This window comes from Geotrypetes seraphini, chromosome 4 (genome assembly GCF_902459505.1).
Source record: "Geotrypetes seraphini chromosome 4, aGeoSer1.1, whole genome shotgun sequence".
Taxonomy (NCBI): Eukaryota; Metazoa; Chordata; class Amphibia; order Gymnophiona; family Dermophiidae; genus Geotrypetes; species Geotrypetes seraphini.
Window position 1 is genome coordinate 289,169,099 of NC_047087.1, and position 17,856 is coordinate 289,186,954.

The window sequence follows — 17,856 nt, forward strand, 5'->3', positions numbered from 1 at the left end:
CCACAGCTTTGTAAAAGGGAAGTAAGTAATTTTTAAATCACGCTCCTAGGTTCCTAGGTCACATATTTCCTTCCTCTCAGTTCTTCTTCTCACCTTCCTCTCCCCCCCCCCAAACCTACCTTTCCTAATGGGGAAGCCCAGGTTCCACCAGCTAAAGAGGTCCACTGCCTAAGCCCCAAGCCTGCCCCCCTCCCCCATGCTGTCCAAGCAGCAAAGTCAGTAGTGCGTTTCAGCTGCCATTGCCAGCACTCCTGTACATGCTCAGTTCATCCCTACCAGCTATTCCATAGGTGCCACAGTTTTGGAGAGGGCTTTGAAATATCTCACAGCTCCCCTGTGAGATTGTCTGTTGAGGAAGGTTTGATGTAGGTGTAAGGATTGTGGCACTGTGGGGAGGAGGGGAATTGAATGGGGTGGCTAATTATGCCTGGGGGGGGACGTAAGGGGAGAAAGGAGCCATTGCTGCCACAGTTTCATCTTTTTTTATTGGACAGTTCAGGCAAATGAGTTACATGCACAGTCAAGTAGCCGCTATTTGCAGACCATGTTAATGTGGTGTGGTAAATGTTTGCTCTGTGTCCTAAATACAAGTCAGATGCTGGGCACTGCCTGTGCATTTCAGTTAAGATGCAGTAATTGCAAAAACTTACCACTGTAAAAGTGCTCTTTAATGTACTCAAGGTGTTAACTCCTAAAATTTTGCAGTAGTTTTGTTCCTTTTTCTTCTTTTTTTTTCTACCTTTATTTTTCTTTTCTCTCTCTCTAAAAAAAAAAAAAAAAAAAAGCTCTTTTGAATAAGAACATAAGAATAGACTTATTGGGTCAGATCAATGGTCCATCAAGCCCAGTAGCCTGTTCTCATGGTGACCAATCCAGTTCCCTATACCTGGCCAAAACCCAAAGAGTAGCAACATTCCATGCTACCGAACCAGGGTAAACAGTGGCTTCCCCCATATCTTTCTCAATAACAGACTATGGACTTTTCCTCCAGGAACTTTTCCATACCTTTCTTAAAACCATTACGCTATCCGCTCTTACCACATCCTCTGGCAATGCGTCCAAGAGCTTAACTATTCTCTGAGTGAAAAAGTATTTCCTCCTATTGGTTTTAAAAGTATTTCCCTGTAACTTCATTGAGTGTCCTCCTAGTCTTTGTATAATTTCTGACGGAGTGTACCCGTTTCTTGTACCCGTTCTACTCCACTCAGGATTTTGTAGACTTCAATCATATCTCCCCTCAACTTTCTCTTTTCCAAGCTAAAGAGCCCCAACCTTTTAGTCTTTCTTCTTACGAGAGGAGTTCCATCCCCTTTACCATCTTGGGTGCTCTTCTTCGAACCTTTTCTAGTGCTGCTGTATCTTTCTTGAGATAAGGAGACCAGAATTGAACACAATACTCCAGATGAGGTCGCACCATGGAGTGATACAGAGGCATTATAATATCTTTAGTCTTGTTAACCATCCCTTTTTAAAATAATTCCTAGCATCTTGTTTGCTTTTTTGGCCTTCTGCAATAAATTATATGTAAGTCATTCTTTTTAGATTTTCTTAGTCATTAATGCAGTTTCAGGGTGCATGAGGTCAATCAGTAGGAAGTCAGTGAGCTCTATATAAATGAGTTGTCTGTCCTTTACTAAATGTGTATTCCAAGGAGGCTGTTTTACTTTATTATTTTTTTTAATCTTAAGGCACTTTACAGCAACAGTTATTTCCTTCTTCATTCCCTCAGAGCTTAGAGGATTCATGATGGATTGAGGATTCTAATATCAGCTGATACTGATGCTAGATCTGATGGGACTGGTGCATTAACATTCTTTCATTAGTACCTTTGCTATCTCCTTCAACTGAATCATTTAAAGGTCATTACTCTGCAAATGCCTGAATACTAAGTACAGCCTGTTAAGGTGCTTGTTAGCCAGGGGCCTTTTTGTGCAATTACAACCTGGTGTCTATTTATCCAGTACTATTGCACAGGGGCAGAGACTGGACTCAGCATGTGCAGAGTTGCAATTTGTACACATAAAGTACACGTCAACACTTAGGGCCTCTTGTACAAAGCCGATTAATTAGGGCTGGCGTGGTAAATGCACCTAAGGCCAAAGGGCATTACATAAGAATTGCCGCTGCTGGGTCAGACCAGTGTTCCATCTTGCCCAGCAGTCCGCTCAAGCGGCGGCCCTTAGGTCAAAGACCAGTGCCCTGATTGAGTCTAGCCTTATCTGCATACATTCCGGTTCAGAAGGAACTTGTCTAACTTTGTTATGAATACCTGGAGGGTGTTTTCCCCTTTAACAGCCTCTGGAAGAGCGTTCCATATTTCTACCACTCTCTGGGTGAAGAAGAACTTCCTTACATTTGTACGGAATCTATCCCCTTTTAACTTTAGAGAGTGCCTTCTCGTTCTCTCTACCTTGGAGAGGGTAAACAACTGTCTTTATTTACTAAGTCATTATCTTGAATGTTTCGATCATGTCCCCTCTCAGTCTCCTCTTTTCAAGGGAGAAGAGGCCCAGTTTCTCTAATCTCTCACTGTACGGCAACTCCTCCAGCCTCTTAACCATTTTAGTTGCTCTTCTCTGGATCATTTTGAGTAGTACAATGTCCTTCTTCATGTATGGCAAGCAGTGCTGGACGCAGTATTCCAGGTGGGGGCATACCATAGCCCGGTTCAGCAGCATGATAACCTTCTCCGATCTGTTTGTGATCCCCTTTTTAATCATTCCTAGCATTCTATTCACCCTTTTCGCTGTTGCCGCATATTGCGCAGATGGCTTCATTGACTTCTCTACCAGTACTCCCAAGTCTCTTTCCTGGAGGGTCTCTCCGAGTACTGCACCGGATATCCTGTATTCATGTATAAGATTTTTGTTACCGACATACATCACCTTGCACTTATCCATATTAAACCTCATTTACTATGTTGCGGCCCATTCCTCGAGCGTGTTTGCCACGTTGCAGGTCTTCGCAATCCTTCTGTGTCTTCACTACTCTGAATAACTTTGTAACGGCTGCAAATTTAATCCCTCGCTCATCGTATCAATTTCCAGGTCGTTTATAAATATGTTGACAAGCACGGCACCAAACACTGCGGCACTCCACTCTTGACGTTTTTCCAGTCCGAGTATTGGCCATTTACCCCCACTCTCTGTTTCCTATCTGCTAACCAGTTTTTAATTCGCATGAGTATTTCACCCTCAATTCCATGGCTCGTAATTTATCAAAGTAGTCGTTCATGCGGGACCTTGTCGAATGCCTTTTGAAAATCCAGATATATAATGTCGACCAGGTCATCCTTGTCTATTTGCCTATTTACTCCCTCGAAGAAGTGCAGTAAGTTCATCAAGCAAGATCTTCCTTTGCTAAAGCCATGCTGGCTGGTCCTCAGATTGTGTCCGTCAAGATGATCAATTATGCGGTCCTTTATCAGTACCTCTACCATCTTTCCCGATACTGAGGTCAGATTCACCAGTCTGTAGTTTCCCGGATCTCCCCTTGAACCTTTCTTGAAGATCGGCGTAACATTTGCCACTTTCCAGTCTTCCGGAGTCCTTCCTGATTTGATCGACAGATTGGCTATTAGTTGAAGTAATTCAGCTATAACCCCTTTCTGTTCCTTGATTATCCTCGGATGGATGCCATCCGGTCCTGGGGATTTATCGTTTTTGAGCCTATCAATCCGCCTGCATACCTCTTCTAGACTGACTGTCAAGCCTGTCAGTTTCCCGTCTTCATTTCCTGCATATAGCCTATCGGCTTCTGTATATTGTGTATATCCTGTTCGGTAAATGGAGACGCAAAAATTGTGTTCAGTTTTTTAGTGATGGCTTTGTCCTCCTTTATTCCATGGTCATCCAATGGCCCCACCGCTTCCTTCGCGGGTCATTTGTCCTTAATATATCAAAAGAATAGCTTCGAGTTTTTTGCCTCCTTGGCTATTTTTTCCTCGTAGTCTCTTTTGGCTCCTCTTACCGCCTTATGGCACCTTCTTTGATGTTGTTTGTGCTTTTTCCAATTTTCATCCATTATTGACCTTTTCCATTCCTTAAATGAAATCTTCTTGTCTCTGATCACTTCTTTCACCTCTATAGTGAGCCACGTCTGTTCCTTTTCTTTTTCCTCTTGGATCCCTTGTTGATACGCGGTATATATAGATTTTGCGCCTCGGTGACTGTGTCCTTAAAAAGGGACCATGCTTGCTCTAGCATTTTTACAGCGCTTATTCTCTTCTTAATCTTCCTCCCCACCATGATGCTCAACCTTTCGTAATTCCCTTTTCAGAAGTTCAGTGCTGTGGCCATCGTTCTGGATCAATGTTTTACCCCTGTGTCCAGGTTGAAGTGGATCATATTGTGATCACTGTTTCCCAGCGTCCCTTCTACTTCTACACCTTGCTCCGGTCCTTGTAGTCCATTCAGAATTAAGTCCAGAATTGCATTTCCTCTCATATTTTCCTTGACAAGTGTTCCAGGAAGCAGTCGCCTATAGCATCCAGGAACTTGGTCTCCCTACTGCAGTCGGAGGTGCCTAGGTTCCAATCTATCCACGGATAAATGAAATCGCCCATAATAAATGCTTGCCTACCTTGCAATTGCATTTAATCTTGTCCGTCATTTCTCCATCAGTTTCTTTGGATTGCCCTGGGGGTCGGTAGTAGATGCCGATCTTCGTTTCCGTTCCATTTGTTTCTGGTATTTTGGCCCATAGACTCTACCTTATTTTTCATTTCCGGCGTGTTCTCTCTGGTAAACTCAATTTCCTCTTTGATGTTTAGGGCAATATCCCCACTTTTTTGTCCTACTCTGTCTCTGCAGTATAGCTTGTATTCTGGTAGCACAGTGTCCCAGACATTTTCTTCGTTCCACCATGTTGCCGTGATGCTGATGATGCCAAGGTTATCTTTTTGTGCCATAGATTCCAATTCCCCCATCTTATTCCTTAGGCTCTTTGCGTTCGTGTACATACACTTGAGTTTGCGGCCTGTTACTTTCTTGCATTTCCTTCCCTCTTGTGTCCCTTTCGATCCGTCAGGATTTCTATCTTGCCTATGATCCGATGAGTCTTCCCCGCAATCTTCCTGCATGGTATCCTCTGGGTATACTGTTTCCCAAACCATCGACTCTTGGTCGATTGTTGGCTTTCCCCTTCTTCCTAGTTTAAAAACTTCTCAATTTCTCTCTTGATGTTGCTTGCAAGTAGCCTCGTTCCGTCTCCACTGAGATGGAGTCCATCCTTCCTGTATAGCTTGCTCTTCCCCCAGAACATCGTCCAGTTGCGCACGAAGTGGAATCCTTCTTTCTTGCACCAGTGCCTCATCCATGCTTCTGCCTCTTCTTGTCGTCCCTGGGTACCGGCAAGATCTCCGAGAACTTTACCCTCAGTGTTCTGGTCTTCAGTTTCCTTCCTAGCATCCGGAACTGGTCCTTCAGTGTTTCCCTGCTGTAGTTCCTGTTGCTCACGTTAATGGTCTTCTGAGCATCTGACACACAGCACTCGCTCATGCAGCTTTGTGAAAGAGGCCCTTAATGTCTGCACCTCGAATATAGTGCCTTTGCATCTTTACAAAATAGCACTGACATAGATGTCTTCCTGCTCACTTTAACCTAGGTGCTCTGTTTAAAATTACCCTCAAATCGTCTCCGTAATCATTCCTTCAGATCCCTCAAATCAAGGGTATCAGACTCAAATCACATAAGGGGCCGAAATCTAAAACACAGGCTAAGTCGCGGGCAGGATTTTTTATTAAGATACTTAGCCCCTCCTTTGCTGATGCACAGCGTGGGCTCCAGCAGCTGCTCCGACGCTCACAAGACTTCTGTGAGCGTCGGATCAATCGCCGCCACTGCCAAAACCCACACTGCACGCCAGTCTTAGTAGAAGTATAGGGTTACAACCTCTCCAACCCCTCGCCAGCTACAAAATAAAAAAGACTTTTCCTCTCTTTTAGGTCCTAGTTCATGCTTGCTGTCTAACACCAGCTCTGGCAGGATACACATTTCAAATCTGACATATTGTAATCACAAAGTAGAAAATAAAATTATTTTTTCTACCTTTTGCTGTCTGGTCATTTTGCTTTTAGTCCCAGTTTCTCTTTCTGATTTTGTTTATCTTCTAATTCTCTTTCCAGTGTTTGCTGTCCATTTTTTTCTCCTCTTCTCTCTTGTTCCAGTGCCTATCTCCAACATATTGATTTTTCCCTTTCATCTTTTCTCCTTTTTATTTTCTGCCTCTGTCCACTCAAATTTTGCCCTCTTTCTCATCCTCCTCCTTTTTAAATTTTCAGCTACCTATCAATTTTCCATCTCCAGATCCAACTTCTCTCCCCCTGTCTGCCTGCCTCCCTCCCTCTCCCCAGGTCCACCATTTCTCCCTTTCTCTCCCAACGATTCTCCCTTCAAGTATCTTTTTCCCTCTTTCTCCACACTACCCTAGGTCCAACCTCTCTCCCTTCATCTCACTCTCTTCACAGCCCAGCATGTCTCCCTCCAGCGCAGGTTCCTCTCTCCTCACAGCACAGCTTGCCTTTCCCTCCAGCACCAGTCCCTCTCTCCTCACAGCCCGGCGTGTCTTTACCTTCCGGCACTGGTCCAATGTCACCGCCAAGCCAAGGAATCTACTGGCCTCAGTGATTCAGCAGTGTTGTATGTGGTTTCCCTCCTGCTTTTCGCCTACAGCGTCAGTCTCCAGTGACGTGCAACTTCCTGTTTCTGCCCGGGTGGACCATGGCAGATGGAAGGCAGGAGGGGGAGCCACAGACAACACTGCCGTATTGCTGCCGAAGCCGACTTACTTTCTGGCCTGACTGCAATGTCAAACCGGCACGGGAGGGAGAACATGCTGGGCTGTGAGAAGGGGCAGTTCAGGAGCATTGCTGCGGGCCACATAAAAAGGCCAGGCGAGCCGGATTTGGCACACGGGCCTTGTGTTTGACATGTGCTTCAAACGCTCACAGTCTTTTCAGGAGGGTACAGATTTGCAGGGTTCCTAGCTTGATATGTACCATTTCTCTGCACAAAAGTACCGTAAATGTTAATATAATTCCTGACTAGCTTTCAGGAGCAAATACCTCTAGTGCTGTAGCAGTCCTGTGCTACTGGAATTGTTGGAACAATGCTGGTAATGTTTCTGTCAGAGTAACAATAAATGCCAAACTGAGAGTCCTGCAAGCCTGTATCCTCATGGCCTTATTAGTTGTCCCCTATTAATGATTTTCTCCTGGACAGGAATGAGGAGAAATGGCTGGCTGCTGCTTTCCTACTTAGTCCCATCTGAGGAAGGGTTAGGTTTAGTCTGCTTTATCAATATCTAGATTTGGTCGGCCTAGTTAAGGGACTGGCAATGAAAATCAGCACTAGCTGCTTAATTTTGCCCCTTCCACCTGTTTCTGACCGTAGGCCTGATCAGAATTTGCCTGGATAAATTTAGCCACTTAATTTCCCAAAACTGTAATCTAGCCTTGTAAGTTCTTACTTAACCAGAGAGATCCCCTTCCAAAATTAAGGTGGTGTTGGATCTATTATTCAGTTATTAGCACCTTCCACAAATTGTTCAGCCAAAAAATCTAGATGCTTAAGAAGCCTACTGCCTAGACTTATATTATATTCCAACCTTTTAAGCATTTTAATTCCTTGATGCTTCCTAGTGATTGAATATTTCCAGGTAGCACTACGAGCACATAGGGAATCTAAATTAAAGGTGGAGAAAGTAATGGAGTTGGATGACATACGATTCTTATCTGAGAGTAGGAATTTAAGGAAGTTCTAGAAGCTTTTCATTGTTTCTCTAGAATCAGGTGTGCTCTCAGAAGACTGAGATGTGGTCCCTCTCCACAAAAGCAGAAGTAAGGAAGAGATTTGGAACTACAGGCTAGTAAGTCTGACTTCTATTAATGGAAATGCTTTTAAAATAGAGAATAGTGAAGTTTCTGGAATCCAGTGTAGCTAGGTGGGCCTGCCCTCCCCAACCCCCACTTTGGGCTCAGGCCACCTACTTATATGCAGCTCCTATTAAATTGCTGGTGGGAATGCTGAAGCCCTGCAAGCCAAAGAAATTAGCTGCTCCCCTCCTCCTAGCACTGCTGCATTCAGAAGATGGTGTGCTGCCAGCCATCGATGCCAGAACTCCTCACACATATAAGAACTGAGCATGCGCTGGGAGTCCCTCGGTCAGTAGTTGGTGGCACTCTGTTGACTTCTACTGTACTGCAACAGCGTGAGGATGAGAGTGGGCAGACAAGGCTTCGTCATCCCCACCAGGAAAGATACTATTTTTAATGTGCCAGGAGGGAAGGAATGTGTTGCCCTTCTCCAAGTTCATTTCTGGAGCCCCCACTCCTCTCCCCCCAAATCAGAGGACTGGTTATGCCCAAGGCAGTTTGGTTTCATTAGAGGCAAGTCTCGTCAGACAAATCTGATTAATTTCTTTGACTGGGTGACTAGGGGAGTTAGATTGATAGAAAGTGCTACATGTGGTATGTTTAGTTTTTAGCAAAACCTTTGACATGGTTTGACATAGGCAACTAAATGAACTGAGTGCCCTCAGTATGGACCCTAAAGTGACTGACTGGGTTAGGAACTGGTTGAGTGGAAGGTGACAGATGGTTGTGGTAAATTGAGTTTACTCTGAGGAAAGGAATGTTACCAGTGGTATATTGCAAGATTCATTTCTTGTGCGTGTTCTTTTTAACAGTTTGTAAGCGATAGTTCTGAAGGACTGTCTGATAAATTTGCCTTTTTCTGGATGATACCAAAATCTACAGTAGGGTAGACCCCCTTGATGGTATGTATAACATGAGGAAGGCCTTAGCGACGGTTGAAGAATATTCTAGAACTTTATAGCTATAAATGCAGAGTTATGTATTTGGGCTGCAAAAACCAGAGGGAATGGCACAGTTTAGGGGGTGAAGAACATTTGTGCATGAAAGAGATGCAGGTGTGATTGTATGTGATGATCCCAAAGTGGTTAAACAGGTTGAAAAGGCAATGGCAAAACCTTTAAGATTGCTTTGGTGGATAGGGAGAGGAAAGGCCAGTAGGAAAAAGAAGGTGATGATGCCCTCTGTATTAGACAATGGTGAGACATCATTTAGAATATTGTGTACAATTCTGGAGACCATATCTTCAAAAAGATAGAAACAGGATGGAGTCAGTTCAGAGGGCAGTTACTAAATTGGTCAGTGTTCTTCCTGATAAAGTGCATGGGAATAGACTTAAAGATCTCAGTATGTATACTTTTTAAGAAAGATAGGAAGGGGGGATGCACAGTAAGTGAGTTTCTTTGAATTGAAAAGGAAGCTCTGGAATGAGGGGGCATGGGATGAAGGTCAATGGGGATAGACTCGGTAACCTGAGGAAATACTTCTTCACAGAAAGAGTGATAAATTTGTGGGATGGCCTTCCATGGAGGTAGTGGAGATAAAAACGAACTCTGAATTCAAGAAAGCTTGGGAGAAGCACATCGGATCTCTTAAGGGAGAGGAAGGAATAGTAGATGACATGGATGGGCAGACGGGATAGGCCATATGGTCTTTAGCTGACTTATTTTCCTCAGTTTAACATAAGAACATAAGCACGGCCTCTGCCGAATTTGACCATGGGTCCATCGTGCCCAGCAGTCCGCTCATGCGGCGGCCTCCAAGTGATCTTATACCTCAAACATTCTATTCCCTAATCATTTAATATCCTGTATGGTAACCCTCTAACTATACCCTTCAATCCCCTTTTTCTTCAGGAAATCATCTAATCCCATTTTGAAGCCCAAAATCGTACTCTGCCCTACCACCTCTTCTGTAGCGCATTCCAGGTGTCCACCACCCTCTGAGTGAAGAAGAACTTCCTAGCATTTGTTTTGAATTTGTCTCCTTTCAATTTTTGCGAATTCCCTCTTGTTCTTGTTGCCCCTGCTAGTCTGAAGAATCTGTCCCTCTCCACCTTCTCCATACCCTTCATGATCTTATAAGTTTCTATCATATCCCCTCTAAGTCTCTGCTTTTCCAGGGAAAAGAGCCCCAGCTTCTCCAGCCTTTCAGCATATGAAAGATTTTCCATGCCTTTTATCATCCTTGTTGCTCTTCTCTGGATCCTCTCGAGTATCGCCATATCCTTCTTAAGGTACGGTGACCAGTATTGGACGCAGTACTCCAGATGCGGGCGCACCATCGCCCGATACAGTGGCAGGATAACTTCCTTCGTTCTGGTAGTGTTAAGTTTTTGTACTTAATATAGAAGACATCAGGATGTGTTAGATGTAAAGGCTGCATGCTAATTGTTGGGGGCATGGCCAGCATGTCCTCTGAAGTTAATGCATGGACGTGTGCATTAGCACCTGTAGAGTCTGGCTGCAGTTAGTACAACTGCCTTTAGCACCCTTGTGTTGAGATATAGTTAAATGAGGCTTAGATTGCGTTAATTGGCATATGCTCACCCCATTAAGATTCAGCACCCATCATCTGTCCACGTTCCTGCCCTCCATCTAATATGTAGTTAATATATAAATTAGCGTAGCTGATACCACGCTTCTTTTGTAGTGGTTAACATGCTCTAATTCACACATTAACAGCTTAGTGTACTTTAGTTAAAGGACCCCATAGTGTTCCAACTGACTGAAGTGCTTCAGTGTTCTACTAGTTCAAGGACCTGGAATTTGTGGAGTTGGGAAACATTGTTCTAGGAGCATCTTGAGACCCTAGGGATAGTAAATCCACTTGACTTTCTTGTTCACTACCATGACAAGAATGAACTTCTCGTTGAAATTAGGGTATTTTTGTATTCAAGCAAGTTTCCCCAAATATCAGAGAGGCAGTTTTGTAATAGGCCATTTCAGCTGATGAAGCAACATCTTTATCTGCAAAAGCACTTTAGAAATTGATCCTTTTAAAAGTTTTCCCTACTACTCTGCTTTATGAAAGAGTTATATGTTGGCATAGCTGCCATGTTAGCACACTTGGAACTGAAGTTTACTCTGTTTCCTTGTCCTCTATTTTTTAAGACGATAAAGAAATATACTAAAAGTAATTGATATTGTAAACATTTGTTTTTGTTGGTCCATGAATATTTACCATACTTGCCGCTCAAGGTGTGTTTGGTAAAGTAGGGAAAAGCATGCTTACTTTCTACGGCTCAGTCTTGGCACTGCCTTGTTCCTCTGTGGGAAAAATGCATACATGGTTGCAGTATATACGTACATTCTTCTATCCACACAGGGCCGGTATAGCTGCAGAGAATCCCTTTGAAGATCTCCCCCTTAAAAACAGTGTTTGCGATCTAGCAAAAGAGACTAATTTCACTTAGCCATGGCTTCTTTAATTATTTAGGAAGCTTATATAATTTTAATAGGAATACGTGAATAAATTTTCTGATTACAAATTTTCTGGTTACAAATCGGTTGAACAGGTTTGTTTTAATCAGAAAACTAATTAAAACAAACCTGTTCAACCGATTTGTAACCAAGAACCCTTAAACCCTCTAGCACTCCTTTTCACATCTTCTTGTTTCCCCACATTGTGACTTTATGTAACCAAAATCCTCACTGTTATTTTTTTCTTCTTCGCTGTATCCAAAATCTCCATTGTTATTTTCCTTCGCTGACTGTCCAGCTCTTCTTGTTGAAAACCGCCTCGAACTACTATGGCTTTGGCGGTATATAAAAATAAAATTATTATTATTATTATTATTAATACAGTATATTCTATTAGTTTAGCTCATTCTGTATTGACATAGATTCCATTCCAAGATCTCAGTACAGCAATGAGCATGTAAATAATTTAACCATTTGACCTGTACACACAAAAAAATGAAGCATTTTCCAATTGTGGGACAAACTATTGCTTAAAGGGTTAAAGTAAGTGCCTGTGGGAGCAAAGCCTGGAATCCACAGATCCCTGGCCTTGAGAAAACAGAAAGTCCAATAACTCGGCACCCCTGGATTCAGGTTGGAGGATTAATTCAAGCAGTTGATGTCAAAGATTGTCCAAGATGCTTGCCTGGGGGGTGGGGGGTGGGGATGGGGGCTGTCGCTAGGGCTGACTGGCCTTTCTAAATGGTTGCTAGGGGCTTGGCATCAAGGGCCAATGTAGTCGCCCACAGTCACGGTCACGGAGGGAATTACACAGCGACAAAGAAATTGTTATTCTACATAATCTGTTCTTTGGAGAGCGACTGGGGGAAACGGACTAGTCGCAGCATGCAGCCAGAGCTGTGATCACAGAAGCGTGCTAGCTACAGAGATCGTATAGGGCTTCGCCTTCTGATCTGGGAACACCAGCGCTCCAGATGCTAATCTGCTTTATCAGCTATTTCTCTGACACAAAGGTGTTTACTTATTTTAACATCTCTCAGGACTCTATTTCTCCTTTTGTGTGGTCTTTATCCCCCGATGGGGTTTTAGCCCAGATTACAGATGGAATTAAGGCATTTGTCAATGGTTTCTCAGATCTTTGACACTGGATTAAGGAACAGAAAGTAACAAAATAACTGAGCACTGTCTGTAAATGACCCTGTTTGCGTGGTCCATTCTTTAGTTTTAAATTGTGGGGGGAGGGCTTCATGCCTATGAAATAAAGGCCTGTTTCAAGGTAGACATGCAGTTGTAATGTTGTATTTTTATAATAGCATCCTAATGAGAATGGTTCTTTTTAGTTGTTAGTATTTATTACAGGAGAGCAATATTCTAAGATATTAATTAGATATCAGTGGCAATGAAGGATGGACACTATCAAAACATCTCTGACTTAAAGACCCCAAATTAACTAGAAATATATAGAAATAGAATCGGTTAATTCCAAAAAAACAGAATGCCTTCATTTTTAGCCTTCTGTCTCCTTTAGTCTTGAGTCTTAGACCTAGACAGCTAGAGGTTACCCAGATGATTGAGAACAGGGACAACTCAACCTATGGAGTTGGTGAGGAACTGGCTCAAGGTGCAAGTGATAAAGGGCACAAAAATCCCAGTCCAGCCTACCTTCAGACTCCTGGAGGACAGATGCCAGACTGGAATTTTGGTGCCCTGTATCACACAGTGCCTCACCTGGTCCTGCAGGAAGGGGGACTTGAGAGAGAAGGGGGGAGATACTGGATCACATGTGGGGAGGGGGCGGGAGGGCAGCGATGCACAAGTTGGCTCAGGGTGGCACAGTCCCTTGAGACGATCCTGATTGAGGATTCAAGAGGAAATCCTCTACTGCTTTTGCACCAGCATTGGTCAGAATTTTAACACCGGTCACCTTTCCTTCAGGGGCCTGAATAGGTTTACCTCAGCACTGTGTCTAAGCCCTGCTGGCCCCTACCAAACCAAAGACTTATATTCCTGTGTCAGAGCACTGACTTTAAAAATACCACATTCAGTTTCTGTAGTAATTTTTTTTTAGATGTAGGCTATGGCGGTAAGAAAAAATAAATCCATGCATTCAACATTGCGGAATATTTGTATGAGACTGACAGTAGCTGTATGGATAGTTTTAAAGTCAACCGCTTAACTATATAGAGGGCGGGATTAATGCATAGGCAAACTAGGCTTACACCTAAGCTGAAAGGTTTGGTAGGCAGACTGCTAAATATGCCTTAATCTGGCCTTTCTTGGACTCTGCTCAGGAACAGATGGCATCATCCGTTGTGGTTATAGTACTGGCACATATAAGACAAGAGATAGTGCCACCAAACAGTGCTGGGCATTGGCACTCACCTCCTCCACCTGGACTCATTACTTCAGCATTCATGGACAAATGGCGTCATTGGCAGCCACCACAAATTTCTCCTCCCCTCTCCATTGCCTCCAGGCCTCTGCCAGCAATCTCTGAAGCAGACTTACAGCACCTAAAGGTACGGAAAGCAGTGAGCAGCCGAACAGGTGCCAGATGTTTTTAAAGGCTGTGGGGAATGCTTGCTGACATCTGCAGGAGCTGGCTGATAGAGCGAGGGAGAGGCTCTATCAGCCAGCAACGGACTATGGTGGACAACTTGGCATTGTAACGTTTTCATTATTCATCTTGGGCTCCTGAAGAAGGGGCAATAGTGCCCTGAAACCAAGCCTGAACCGAATTAAGAGAAGGTGGTGTCTTGAAGGGAGATGAACAATACCGTATAAATCATGGCCACTCCCAGTGCTATGACTAATGAACAATATGCATAAAGCAAAGTTTGCTTTTCGTTATTTGGCTGGCAACTGGGGGACTAACTAGTGCTGTTGTAGATCGAATAGTATTATTAATTATATTTTGAACACTTTCAGTTTTTGATTCACTAAAACGAGAGCCGTATGCCAGTCGGGTTTTCAGGATTTCCCCAATGAGTATGCATGAGATCTATTTGCATGCACTGCTTTCAATGCATATTCATTGGGGAAATCTTGAAAACCCAACTGGAATACGGCTCTCGAGGACCGGAGTTCCCTACCCCTGCACTAAAATATACACTTCAATTCATGTGTTCACTTATACACACATAGGTGAATCCAATAATGGTGTGCAGCTGAAATCTTGTTTGGTCTCCAGGGGAACTTGCCCTTTTGAGCTCATAGTCCCACATTGAGGATTCACAAACCAATAATTGATAACCACAGTGAGCACAACCAGTTAATGCACTGGTTCTCTTCATTTTTTGTGGTATCTTTTAAATTATCGTTTCTTGCTTTAGGGCAGTGGTTCTTAACCTTTTTAGTGGTCCTAATCTGAAATCTGAAAATATATTCTCGCGCTCCCTTGAAAAATACGTTTCTATTTTTTTATTTAGGAGATTACATTTACTACAAAATTATTTATTTATGTAGAAACTTTCTCGCACCCCAGATTAAAAACCACTGCTTTAGGGTATATACTTTTTAGACTTCACCATGTCAATGGCCACTTGCACAGTGTGCACTATTAAATATTTGGGTATACTTACAGAAGAGCTTTAAGCCAGCAAGTGGTTATCTGCTTGATGTTGTGCTTCCTGTTTGTCGGTTTAGATTGTAAGGTCCTTCAAGCAGGGACTTTGGGCTAGATTCACTAACCTGCCCGATCATGACCGATCCGTGTCCGATCTGGGCAGGTCCGATGGATTCAGAAAGCAATAATATTCTAATGGGGGCGATCGGAGGAACACCCCCATCTGCCGACATGGATTGCCAGTGTGCGATCCCGACGCATGGGCAGACCATTTTTTAGATGATCTGCACATGCATCTAAGACCCATCTGAGCTGCAAATTTTTTTTTTTATACACTTTACTTTTTAGCCCAGCGAGCCCGTGGTTTTAACCCGCTTTAAACCCGTGGGTTAAAACCACAGGCTCGCTGTGCGGGGAAGGACAGCAGAAATTTAGGAGAAAGCAGGGAGATTCGGGGCAGCAGAGAGCAGGGCAGCAATATAGCTGCAGAGTCGGAAAGGACGTTTGCAACTGGTCCCCAGCAATCGCTTCTTGGGTTGATCGGCCAGCCCAGTCAGATCGCGATATTTGTTTTATGAATCGCGTCCCTGCCTACTTTGCACGCCGTTCCCTTCATTTGCATGCGCAGATCAGAATCGGATCGGCAGAGAGGTAAGTGAATTGGGCCGGAGTAAAATTGGGTCACAAAGGGGTCGCAAACCGATCAGTACACGATCGGTTTGCTTAGTGAATCTAGCTGTTTCTCCTTTGTGACTTTGTACAGCACTGAGTACTTCTGGTAACGCTATAGAAATAATAGTAGTAGTAGTAGTAGTATAATTCTAGTCATTTACACATGTACGTCTCGCCTAACATTAGGTGATTCTTTATAGAATTAGCTCCAATGTGACATAATTAGATGGAGAAGCTACTAAATTGGTGCTAATGCATTTGTCGGGGTTTAAAAATGTGTCTATGTTGTGGTGGGAGGCCAAACTTATTTGTTTTCCTGTGGCCCACCAAAGGGTTAATACTTCTCGTAATTTATTTGGACTCTGATCACCCCTTTTTTCAGCAGTAGCTCAAGGTGAATTACATTTGAGTACAGCAGGTACCGTGTTTCCCCGATGATAAGGCAGGGCCATCAAATAAGACAGCCTCCCCTTTTTAGAAAAAAAATGTAAAATAAGGCACCCCCCCGCAAATAAGCCACCCACCGATACCTGCGCTTACCCGAATCAGGTGGTACGGTGGGTGACTCCGTGTGGTCCCTCCGTCTACCGTATTTGCCTCCATGGCTGCGTGCTGCGCCTAGTCATGAAGTGAAGAGGAGGAAGTGACAGGACTGCAGCGCGCGCACGTGACTCCGCGCAAGGAAACACAGGCAGCTTCCCTCATCCCTCCCTAACGGAGACTGCAGGAGTTTGTTCACGGCCAGAACATCCAAAAGTGAGACACGCAGACAGGTTTCTTTTGCTGTGAGCAATACCACTTACTGTATATAAAGCCTGTTTAAAATGCATACGGTATATAAACAATGGTTTCACATTGTCAAGTCCCCTCTGATGCTGCACTACAGAATAATCTCTTTACTGTGTTTCCCTGATGGAGAACATTGGGGACATTAAATGGTACAATATATGGTATGATGGATAAAGCTGGCCATACACGGTACGATTTTTCGGCCGACCGATTCTTCAGCCGACCGTTTTCTTCCTCCAACGAACGCATTGCGAACGTTCCTATCGCGAACGTAATAAAATTCTGTTTTTTTTCAACAATAACTGTGTACTGTAGTCTTCTTCATGGGTAAATAAGGCATCCCCCCGAAAATAAGCCCTAGAGCATATTTTGGCCTTCCAAAAAAAATAAGACAGTGTCTTACCATCGGGGAAACAGGGTATGTTGTAGGCTTCACCCAGGCACTTGGCATTCAAAGAAAAAAGACTGACCCCCCCCTCTTCTACGAAACCGTGCTAGCAATTTCTAGTGCTGGGAGCCACGCTGAATGGCTCATGCTGCTCCCGACGCTCATAGGAACTCAATGAGCGTCGGGAGCAGCGCAGGCCATTCAGCATGGCTCTCTGCGCTATAGACCGCTAGGGCAGTTTTGTAGAAAAGGGGGTGAAATTCTGTGGTTAAAATATCCAGGCAGGAGCAACGCTTGTGTGTCTAGGTAATCCAAAGCTTAGCCATTGAACAGATAGTTCTGTTATCCTGTTGGGTCAATTTGCCTGGGTTACTTTGATCAATAAAGCATCAATAAAAACATCCTTTTATCAAATTTTCACAATCTTCAGTTCCATTCATTCCCCTGGTTGAAGTACAGTGGGAAGAGTTAAGGTTTCTAACTGCAAGCTAAATTTGTCTTTTCTAGTGGGCAGCTGATGACATGTCTTGGAACAGATTTCCTCAGAGGCGCCGGAGTCCTGGATGTCTTCTATGAAACACCTTTCACATTACTGTCTTGTGGGTATGACACATATATCCGTTACTGGGACTTGAGAACAAGCACGAGGTAAATCAGTCATGAGGATATGTACTTTTGGGCTTTAAACTCTGCAGAGTCTAATCTAATATTTGTGAGTCGCACAAACTTTGCTTAGGTTTGTGCGACTCACAAATATTAGGCAGCTTGGAAAGGAAAAGGGCAAGAGGAGAAGTGAGGAGGAAGGGGGGGAAGGTGGAGAAATGTAATCGATCTAAGCAAAAAATAGGGGCTTACGGCAATCTTGTAAAATTAATTGTCAAAGAGCAGAGGTTTTAGTTTTTTTTCGGAATTGGGTGTGGTTGACTTGCATCACTGCACCATGGTGAGTTTCAAGTTTATTATGGTTTGATATATCGCTTTAGTACCAAAGCGGTTTACATTATAAAACAATTTTATTAAAAAAAAAAATAAACAGGAATAATTAAAAACAAGAGAGAGGACACATATGTGAAAATTTGAAATTTTCAAGAGATGGCACGGGAGGAAAAAGGGGAGGGTTTACAATTTATAAAATAAAACATTGAGAAGG

At 43.5% G+C, this 17,856-nt stretch overlaps 1 protein-coding gene across 3 annotated transcripts in view; it reads left to right on the forward strand.

The window, feature by feature from the left end:
* Nucleotides 1-17,856, forward strand: part of FBXW4 (F-box and WD repeat domain containing 4) — a 206,922-nt gene that overhangs the window by 151,510 nt on the left and 37,556 nt on the right. For all 3 annotated transcript variants that reach the window (XM_033940293.1, XM_033940292.1, XM_033940291.1), the window contains one exon: nucleotides 17,214-17,354. In XM_033940293.1, the coding sequence (XP_033796184.1) occupies nucleotides 17,214-17,354 (141 nt within the window). The remainder of the gene's footprint in view (nucleotides 1-17,213; nucleotides 17,355-17,856) is intronic.